General features: G+C 27.8%; 2 protein-coding genes across 4 annotated transcripts; one reads left to right on the forward strand and one right to left on the reverse strand.

The window, feature by feature from the left end:
- Positions 1–6176: 6176 nt before the first annotated feature.
- LOC124947510 lies at positions 6177–8616 on the reverse strand. Of its 2 annotated transcripts, none has more exons than XM_047489771.1 (7): positions 8324–8616; positions 7828–8004; positions 7281–7692; positions 7009–7202; positions 6599–6934; positions 6411–6539; positions 6177–6352 (listed from the first exon to the last, which is right to left on the reverse strand). In XM_047489771.1, exons 1-7 carry the CDS (start codon positions 8516–8518, stop codon positions 6350–6352), a joined length of 1446 nt encoding a protein of 481 aa, XP_047345727.1. In that variant the 5' UTR covers positions 8519–8616; the 3' UTR covers positions 6177–6349. The 2 variants fall into 2 exon arrangements, with proteins under 2 accessions (XP_047345727.1, XP_047345726.1); XM_047489770.1 differs by having other exon boundaries at positions 6177–6337; positions 8324–8614.
- Positions 8617–8730: 114 nt separating this feature from the next.
- LOC124947518 (sugar transporter SWEET1) lies at positions 8731–10289 on the forward strand. Of its 2 annotated transcripts, none has more exons than XM_047489791.1 (4): positions 8731–8924; positions 9410–9487; positions 9593–9875; positions 10047–10289. In XM_047489791.1, exons 1-4 carry the CDS (start codon positions 8881–8883, stop codon positions 10260–10262), a joined length of 621 nt encoding a protein of 206 aa, XP_047345747.1. In that variant the 5' UTR covers positions 8731–8880; the 3' UTR covers positions 10263–10289. The 2 variants fall into 2 exon arrangements, with proteins under 2 accessions (XP_047345747.1, XP_047345746.1); XM_047489790.1 differs by having other exon boundaries at positions 8733–9156.
- The last annotated feature ends 504 nt before the right edge of the window (positions 10290–10793 follow it).

Raw genomic sequence — 10793 nt, forward strand, 5'->3', positions numbered from 1 at the left:
TCATTTCTCCGTTATTTTTTATTTATATTATTTATTTCTTTATTTTTTTTTTTTCACTGCTTTTAAACATTTAGATCAGAAAAAAATCTTTTCCAGTCTCGATATAATCTGAAAAATTTATTGGGATAAACAAATATTCCTTTTTTTTTTCTTTTTTACGTATTCATCGAAATTTAATTCTTCTTTTTTTTTTTTTTGTTTTTTTTTTTTAATGCCTAAATGACTCGATTTAAACGATTTGCATAAGATTTATTTATCAAAAAATAAAGTTTTTATTTATTCATATGCTGTATAAGCTTTATGAAGATTAAATAAAATTAATGGAAAAAATAGATAAAGCGTAGAGATATGACCGAGCCAATATATCTGATTGTACATTTAAATTATTTCTTCGAATATTTTATTTTTATCGTGCCTCGTGCTATGCAACACTTCATACTTCGTCGATAATTGCGCCGGCAAGCGCCATCTGTCAGTAAGGAATTTTTTTAAGCCCCTATGGTATGCAACTTATTCATACCCATATGTAACGCGTATTACTTATTAACAGGCGGCGAAAATTCAATCTACTCCATTCGATCGATTTGCTAATTTGATTTAAAGTTTTATTATTAAAAAGACACTGTATACTTCCGCGTTATCGTTAATTAAAATGAACGCTAATAAAGATTAAAATTAAGTTTGCCACGATTGAAATTGAAAAAGAGAAAGAGAAAGAGAAAAAGAGAGAGAGAGAGAGAGAGAGAGAGAGAGAGAGAGAGAGAGAGTGAAGTTTATCGGAAGTGTTGAATATGGAATGCGATACAAAGCGGAATCTAACACCTAACACCAACTTATGATCTCTACCAACAGCATACTCGGAATTGCTTCAGAGAATTCCAGCAAGCATTCGCAGACTATTACATGCATGCATGTACGAGTTAAATCTTGTGCAGCTGCTATCATCGTGAACTACCAAACAAGATCTTTCAGATTCTGCTACGAGAATGGTTGCGTACAAGAAAACGCGTTCGAATTATTAAACGCATCATGGTAAATTGCTGTCTCATATCTCGACCGTAATAATTCCTTTTCGCGTTTTCTCAAATGAAGATCAATGCGTTATATATTAATTTTGTTAAAAATATTAAAGCCTTTTACAAAACGAACATTCTATCGTCTTCCGTTTGTCTTTCTTTTTTCTTTTTTCTCTTGTTTTTTCCCTGTTTCTTCTTTTCTTTTTTTTTCCTTTTTTGACTCTTTTCCATACGAGAATATATGTGTTTACTTTCGCGACATTTCTTTTTTCTTTTTTCCTTTTATAAAGAAAAATTTATATTTCTCAAGTTTCTCGAGGAAGATTCGTTTTCGGCGTTTTCTCCGCAAAAAAAAAAAAAAAGAAAAAAAGGGAAAAGGAAAATTTTAATATCAATGAAAATACATTTCAATCGAAATCCAATGAGGTATCATGCAACGATCGAGACAATTTAAGGATTGAAACGAAGAAGAATGAAAACTTGTAACGTGCTTAGTTAATAAATACGTGTAAGATAAAGATAAGAGTCTCCTTCGGTATTTCGTATAAATCCAAAGTAAAGTACTATCAAACTTTTGTACTTTATCGGCCAGCTACAGGTTTCGAAATTCGGTAAACTCGAGTTCGAGTGAAGTTGAAATGGCTACGTCTTTCGTATTAGCGAAGACATCATCTCGAACTTGATGTTCTCTATATGCACACATGTAAGTAAACATTAATTAACTTCACTGTTAGAGTAAACTTTACCATTATCTTCTATAATGTCGCTTCGCAATTACACGTGAAAATATATATATATATATATATATATAAAACATCGTCCAATCGAATTTCTATGGAAAAGTTGATAATGCGAATGAAAGCATAATTTCTTTTTCTTCTCTTTTTTTTTCTTCTCTCATTCTTTTTTCTTTTTTCTTTTTTTTTTTTTTTTTTTTTTTATTTCTTAACTTTTCATAAAAATACATTCAATGCGATATATTTATATTCTCTAATCTTAGAGAAAACTTTCGTCTGATGATCTTCTATTTTTGTGTTTATGTGTATATGTTATAATACATTTATTTTGTTGTTTTATAGCGAACGAATATTTATTCGATAGCGTATACCTCATTTAATCTTATCAAATGCAGATTAAATGTTCCGACAACGAAGCGAAAGTGCATCGAAGCGAAAAATAATCAGAAAAAAAGGAAAACGTGAAAACGATAGAATGAAAAAGGGAAAGAGAGAGAGAGAGAGAGAGAGAGTGTGTGAAAGAGAGAGAGAGAGAGAGAGAAAGAGAGAGAAAAAGAGAGATAGAACACATTTGAGCCCATGAGTCGAGTGCTTCGTTCTCGAGGCCAAAATTTGCATAATATGCCTCGATCGGTGTGGTTACGACGTCGCTTAAACACCGTTAAAGCGACATTAGATTTTCGATCGACGTATCCTAGAGTTTGGAGTGCTTTCTCACCGACTAGTAACCTCTTTGAATTCTTCTCTGAATATCGAATTATCCGATATATACGATATCGACTATCGAATGAAAAAAATTTGCCTATTTCCTCATAAAGATCCAAAAGATATCTTGAAATTTCTTTATTCAAAGGAACGAAAAAAAAAAAAAAAAATAAGAGAGAAAGAAAAAAAAAGAAAAAGAAAAGAAAGAAAGAAAAAGAAAGACGAAAAGCACGAACGGCCAATACTTTTTATCCATATAAAGTGAACTTAATAATCGATTCTATTAACGAATCGGAACGTCACTCATAATTAATTTCAAAGATATACGATTAATCCGAATTATCAGATTTGACGAGTAAAGATTACAAAAAGTATTATCGTTTCTATGATATAATACAATTTAACGTTTTAACAAAGAAATAAAAATATGATTTCGAGGTCGTTGATCTTTCTCAACGCTTCAATATTATTGCCACTTTAAACGAGAAAAGCAATTGACAATGTTTAATATCTCATTAGCGTTTCCTTTGTTTTGCTGGCTCTTTTGAAATTTTTACTGATCCGACGTTATTCAATAACCGAGAAATATATAAATATATATATATATATATATATATATCAACCGGGAATAATTAGAATATCTCACTTTAATTGTTCTTTCGTATTCATAAGGACGTCGCGTAGTTGTTATGAGAAAAGATACGGAGGGTTGGGGAAGAGGGAAGATAAAGGAGAGATGATAATTTCGTAAAAAAAAAAAAGAATAAGAAAAAAAAAACAAAGAAAAAAGAAAAGAAAAAAAAGAAAAAATAATAATAATAATCAATAATAATAATCTCGACCCGATTTTTCTATTCGATATTCTGAAACATCTTGACGATGCATGGAAACAAAACCGTCTCGGATTTGACCTAATTTTCGTTATTGACCGCTTCAATGTTCTCGAGTTAATTAAACATTCTCGAACTGTTTAGAGTAGCTCTAAAAACATCTCAAATGAACATCTGTGGCAATGATTTTTTTATTAACATGTACAAATCGAGTTAGTTAGGATAAAACTATGGCTTGGTTTTGTCAATACAAGAACAATCGAAATATCGCATATTAAATTTGTTTAAGGCAACACGGTATCACATTTCTGGAGTCGAACATCTAGTCGGTTCAAAATCCATTGGGTTCTGACGATGGACAATCTAATCCTGCTAAGTAAGTTTAACGCTTTCTCGTGGAAACGATATAACGTGTTACACGGTACCTCCATTACCAACCTGGTGTCGCGTGCAGCTTCCAGTTCCTACATCCCCGAGGACGCGACTAAAACGGAGGATTCACGAAAAGGTCGTCGATCGATCATGATCCCTATGCTCGCACACACTCAACACATTCTCGCTTGAAAGCAAATAAGATAAAACGTTTCATTAGTTTCCTAAAAATTCTTAATCATTCGAACGTATTTTTTTATTATTCCTTTATATATATATATATTTTTTTTTATATTCACTCTCTTTACAAGAAATTTATATTGTTAATACAATTCTGATTTTATATCGATCAATTTTCTTTATTATTTCTCGCGCCTGAAAGCAGACTTCACTTTATACTTCGTTGATAATGCCGCTTGAGAATGTCATCTGCCCCTTGCGATATGCAACACATTTCAACACATATGTATTACGTATTTGCCTATCACTAAGGAACTGAAAAATATTTTCTTTCTTATTCTTATTCTTGAAAAATCTATTTTATATACGATAATATTCGACTCGTTTTTTTTTTTGCCCTTTTTATCGTACCTGAAAATATCTCCGTATATCAATGCACCTCATAAAACTTTCATTCCTGAATGGCATTACATAAATATATCATCGAAGCGAATTGTACTTTCTCAGTTTCCAAGTTTGATGAAGCTACTTTTATCTTCCTGAACGAATAAAATGAAGGGGAAAAAAAAAGAAATAACGTTACTTTGAGGAAAGGACGTATAATCGGACGAAGGCGTGGATGATTTAATGAAATATCACAATATCGCATTTCTCCGGCACAAAATGATCGATTTTATTTTATTAGAAATACGAGTAATAAGGATCAAAGTTGAAAGGACGACTCGTTTTCGTTGGTGTTAAAGTCAAAGAAATTCTTCAGGATAATGACGTTAGATATATTCTTAATTGAGAGTATCGAGTATAGATTATTCCAAGAAAAGAAAATTTTATTGCAAAGCATATTAAATCTCTAATAAAAAATTCAAGACCTCGTTAATTGTTCCGTCCTCATCGAATTCTTTCTCGTTCTATTCTCTTCTTTTCTTTTCTTCTATTTTTTTCTTTTCTTTTTTTACTCTACCATATTACCTATCGATGTCAACTAATTTCAATTGTTAGACTGTACATTTTGAAACGAGTTATTTCCTATCGTTGCGAAAATCTTTCATCGGATTTAAGAGCACAGTGATGATGTCTCTCGGCATGGAGTACGATTATAAGTAGAAAAAAAAAAAAAAAGAAAAAGAAGAAGAAAAACTAAGAAAAAAAAATGTAGAGAAAAAAAAGAACAAAAAATTTCCTTCGCTTGGTGCAAATGCTCGTTCATTTATAAAGTTTCCTGCCCGCAATGGATTTCTCATCTATCATCCATGACACATTTCTATACATACGCATATACATTGTATACTTACCGTTTTAGTAGATTCACAGAACAGAAGATACGTTCCTTTAAAATCTCTCGTAATGCTTTGCATCGAATATGCGCATTGCCTGAGGAAAATTTTCCATTCAATTACGTTTAGTATCTCGAGAACGAAAATTAATTCGCAAAAGTGATCGCATATTTAATAGAAATATTGGAAAATGTCGTACGACTTTAGTATCACCTTATTTGCAAAAAATTTTAATATTTTATAGTCATCTTTTTTCTTTTTCTTCTTTTTCTTTTTTTTTTTTCTTTTCTTAGTTATAAATCGAGTGCATATAAAAAGAAAATTTAATTTTCGAAACCACGAATATATAACATTTTCAGATTTACCGAAATGGTCGTAGAAGAAGGTGCACGTAGAAGAAACTACAAGTAGCTTCGAAAGCATGTAAATGGAAATTGTTTTGAACTCGATTATCAGAGTAGAAAGGCAAGACCCGATATCGAATACTTTCGCGCATATATATATATATATATATATATATATATATATATATATATATATATATAGAGAGAGAGAGAGAGAGAGAGAGAGAGAGAGAGAATGATACATATACATACATATATATATTATATATATATATATACATATATATATATATAATAAATGTATAATGTGCGTACTCTGTTTTCTAACTTGAGATTTGATTACAATTTAACTCGGGAAAATAATAAAACATATGATTTTTTACAGTTAATATTGTAAAATATTATAGTTATTTCTTATATAACAATAATTTTAACAATAATTACAACGTAAAAGTCATATGCAAGATATAATTACATCCTATTTAATTTACAATAAATAAGTGATCGAACATTATTTACAATATATATATATATATATATATATATATATATATTTATATTTTTTTTTTTTCTTTTTTTTTTTTTCATATATATTATATATATACATATTACAGAAAATAATTCGTCGCTTTAGTTTTGTAAATCTATAATAAATTAAGAGATAAATTAAATCATAGTCATAACAAAAAATGAATGATAAATATAAAATGCAGTTGAATGTAATAAACAGATGATTAATGGATTAATATTTTTCAATAGCTACAAAGTATAAATTATTTGTATAGCTCATTTGTATTACTGATATTAACTTTCTGGTTGTGTATAATTAGAATTATCTTCTATATTTATATTACATGGAATATATTCATGGCTTGATACCTAAAAGAAAAATTACTTTAATAGAAATAATTAAATATGTTATTTATATGGGGTAAAAAATATATTTACTTACAGAATTTACAATGATTTGTCTTCCTTCTTCTAAATTAAGACCATCCATATCCTCTGTTGTTAAAATAATAACAGAATCCTCCGGTATGCTATTTTCATCTATATATGTTACTGGAATTTCTGATGCAACCTATAATTAATTATTATTATCTTCTATTACAATATTATAATATATTATGAATATATTACCTCGCAATATGCAAAATCTGAGGTTTCTTGCTTTGGCTTATCTACCATATTTGATGTTGTTTCAATGGTTCTCTGTTGCTTTTTTTTATTTGCTGATCTTTCCGATTTTTTACTATCCTGTTGTAACCGCCTCCATATTGTAGTCTTTGGTATATCATAAGCCATAGATGCTGCTGCTTGAGACATTTTTCCTCCTTTACAAGCAGCTACTGCTTCTTCTAATCTTGACTTTTTTAACTCCTCATTTTCTGTTTTACGTTTTTTCCAAAATGAAAGTGGCAACTTGCCTTCGTCAACTAATCTCGCTTTATCCCTAAATAATGTTGTCTTAGGTATCTACAGAATAAATATATAAGAATAAAAATATACGAAATCAATGAAATACATAATAAAATTAAATATAAAATCACCTTAAATTCAAGAGCGACTTTAGTTAAATTTTCTCCTCTTTCTAAAGCTTTAACAGCTGCTTCACGTTTATCTGAACCATAAGATCTTTTCATTTCTGAACGTAATATTTGATATCCTTCCTTTTGTATACGTCTCCATAATACAGTTTTAGGAATACTAAACATTTCTGATGCATGTTGTAGACTAGAACCTCCTATAATAATCTTACAACATTCTTATCATTTGTTTTAATGATAAAATAATACAAAATAATATGATGACGGATACTAACCAATTACAGCATTTATTGCTGCTTTCATACATTCAGCAGGATATTCATTCCTAGATGCATTTAAATGTATACCCAATGCTTTAGCACGCATGTATAATGTCGAACGTGGTATGTTATGTTTTGTAGCTGCTTCTATTAAAGTTTGGCCAAGTCTTAAATCATTAATAGCTGATGCCAACATGTCATCGCTATATTCTCTTTTAATTGCTTCACGTCTTCTTTTCCTTTTTTTATTTAAAATGGAGTTATCTGTCGTTTTTTCTTCGGCCTTTAAATTCTCTATTTCACATTTATCACTTAATGTACTTAACTCACTTTCATCTGTTTCATTAATTTCAGGTATAGAGTCAATATTATCATCAGTTACATCTTTACTGTCAATAACATTATCACTTTCGTCAAGATCATCAATCTGTAAATAAATATATATATATATATATATATATATATATATACATATTGTAAATAGATTATACTAATTTTTGATTATTATAAGATTTTTATGGAAAGAAGAAAAAAAAAAAACAACAACAACAACAACACAAACCTCGATAAGTCCACATATTTTTAAAGACCGTGCAGCATCCAATACGCTATTAATATTTTCTACTGGAATACGTACTTCTCCATGATAAGTAAATTCAATTATTGATTTTATATCCTGAGCAGATATATCACTTAATATTATAGTAGGATGATCCTCATTAACCTGACTCAGAACTTCCTATATTGTAATAATAATAATAATAATAAAATTACAAATACAAATACAAATTATTACATGTATTGTTTACAAATTTTTGTGCATATAAAAGAATACATATTTACTATACATGATACAATAAATGGTCAAATAAAAATTTTGATTGAGAAATGCGTTTTTAATAATAAACTTTATTATGCATTGTTCTTCCCAAAAAAAAAAAAAAGAAAAAAAAAGAAAAGAAAAGAAAAGAAAAACAAGATAGAAAAATGATTTGCAAAACATTTTATATGTTTAAAATTGTGTCAAATTCAAATACACACTTAGCTGATTTATTTACTTGAAATAACGTGCTGCAAGCTGATAGAACAATGCGATGAGCATGAATACGTTCTCCTGCTGCAGAAAGTGTAACATCCACCATACAATCATCTTCCAATAATTGACGAATTACATCAGATAAATGATTCTGATAATCATTCCATTTGAAACAATAACTCTGGTTAATTTCATTTTGACCAGCAACTTCGCACATGCCGTTTCAATTTCGTTTCCTTTCCAATATTTCAAGATAGCTTATGGATCCGGAATTCGGAATAGGACTGCAACGTTGACACTAAAATTATTAAATTTCCCTTTAACTATAATGCAACCATAAACCAAAGAGAATCTAGATAGTCAAAACTCGCACAATTTTTTCTTATGTATAATTAATTGCCCTCTATCAAAAATTTCAATGTACTCTCGTATGGAATTGCATTTAATTATAATTAATTTACTGGTGACAATCGTTTTTATGATTTTTATTAATAGAAAAAAAATAATTACAATATTACCTAGTTTTTATTAATATAAAAACAGTACAGAAGTTAGAAGCTTGAATTAAGGCTATTTTCGATGAAATATTTTGAGAATATGTCTCTTTATCTTACTGTAAACACGTAAATAAAAATAAATATTTTTTTGAAAATTGAATATAAGTAAGCGCGGTTTTTATCATGGATTATCGAGGATATGATACTTTTAATTTTATTATGTACCTTATCTTAAATGAAAATTTTATTGTTTGACAATAATAGAATAATTATTTTAAATCATGATTTCGACGGAGATTAAAGATATATTAGCAATATCAGCATCAATATGTACAATTTTACAATTTTTAGCTGGCGTGTAAGTAATAACTTATTTTAACATATTTTTTTTTTTTTTTTTTTTTTTTTTTTTTTTTATAAAATCATGCTTTATCAAATCAAATAATGATTTTGTAATGATAATATTTTTTTCTTGTCTTATATAAATTAGATTTAAAATTAATCTTTTCTTTGCATTTTACTCTATACATATACTTATATTTTATGAATAAGATTGTTATCTATACTTATGGATGTTAAATTGAATTTTACATAAAAAATATGTTTTGTAGGTTAGTTTGCAGGAAATATATTAAAAATGGTACAACTGGCGATTCTTCAAGTTTAGCATTTATAACATGTTATATGTCGTATGTATACTTATTTTATATATTTAGAAATAAATTAAATAAATTATAATTTATGTATACATCATAGTATATTTCATTTCTCATCTAATTTCTTAATTTTCATAGGTGTAGCTTGTGGCTGAGATATGGACTCTTAATTGGTGATTCCTTTATAGTATTAGTAAATGTTTTTGGAACAATATTGCAAGTATGCTATGTTCTTATATTTATGCTATACAGTGTAAAAAAATCAGTAACACTAAGACAGTTTGCAGCAGCAACTTGCTTCCTTGCAATCATTTATTTTTATGTTGCTTATGAAACAAATAAAGAAATTGCTGCAAAATATATTGGTTTAATAAGCTGTAGTGTTACTATTCTCTTTTTTGCATCACCTTTAGTTATGTTGGTAAGCAATAAATTTTATATGCTTTCCTTTTTTTTTTTTTTCTTTCTTTTTTTTTCTTTTATGAAGATTAGATATTTTTATATTTGTATGCATGTATATAGAAAATAATTTATAAAATATATATATATGCACATATAAACATGTAAATGATAATACTGAAATTTGTTACAGACACATGTCTTAAGGATCAAGAACACAGAAAGTTTACCATTTCCAATTATATTAGCTTCTTTAATAGTATCTTGCCAATGGTTTGTATATGGCTATCTAATCAATGACCGGTTTATCCAAATGCCGAACTTTATGGGTTGTATTTTATCTGCATTTCAATTATCTTTATTTTGTTTGTATCCCAATAAACGAGTTGATCAAATACCTTTGGTATAAGCAAATATTGATCAAACATATATTATATAAAAATGTGTGATATAAGCAAATATAGAAATTACATAATTATAAGTAAATATTTAAGATAAAATTAAGCTAAATACCAAATTATAAAAAATTTATTCTAATAACGATCTATTTATCCTTATAATTTCTAGATATAAATGTTAACACTGAGCACATTTTTATTGAATGTAATTTATGTGTATATGGATTTCATAAAAAATTTATTTTTAAGAATTGAAAATATGTGAAAACATGTAAATATATAATAACTTTATATAAATATTATAAAAAGCTTTTGTCCTTGATATTCTCTATCCTTTAGATATTTTTTTCGTAATTGAAAATAATTCGAATATAAATGTGCGATTGCTGATTTTTTTCAAGATATCGAATTATTAAATAAATTGATCTTTCGACAAACAACTTATGATTAATTTTTTCTTGTGAATTTGAGTTCTATATAACGATATTTTAATAATTACGATTTTATAGAAAAAAAAAACTTATATTTAAAAAATTTCAATC

This window comes from Vespa velutina, chromosome 3, assembly GCF_912470025.1.
Source record: "Vespa velutina chromosome 3, iVesVel2.1, whole genome shotgun sequence".
Lineage (NCBI taxonomy): Eukaryota > Metazoa > Arthropoda > Insecta > Hymenoptera > Vespidae > Vespa > Vespa velutina.

Coding starts and splice junctions, on each gene's coding strand:
- LOC124947518 (XM_047489790.1), top strand. CDS start 9,080: ATGATTTCGACGGAGATTAAAGATATATTAGCAATATCAGCATCAATA. Junction 9,488..9,592: donor TTTATAACATGTTATATGTC/GTATGTATACTT, acceptor TAATTTTCATAG/GTGTAGCTTGTGGCTGAGAT. Junction 9,876..10,046: donor CATCACCTTTAGTTATGTTG/GTAAGCAATAAA, acceptor AATTTGTTACAG/ACACATGTCTTAAGGATCAA.
- LOC124947510 (XM_047489770.1), bottom strand. CDS start 8,518: ATGTGCGAAGTTGCTGGTCAAAATGAAATTAACCAGAGTTATTGTTTC. Junction 6,935..7,008: donor AAGTCGCTCTTGAATTTAAG/GTGATTTTATAT, acceptor TTTATTCTGTAG/ATACCTAAGACAACATTATT. Junction 6,338..6,410: donor GACAAATCATTGTAAATTCT/GTAAGTAAATAT, acceptor TTTTTCTTTTAG/GTATCAAGCCATGAATATAT.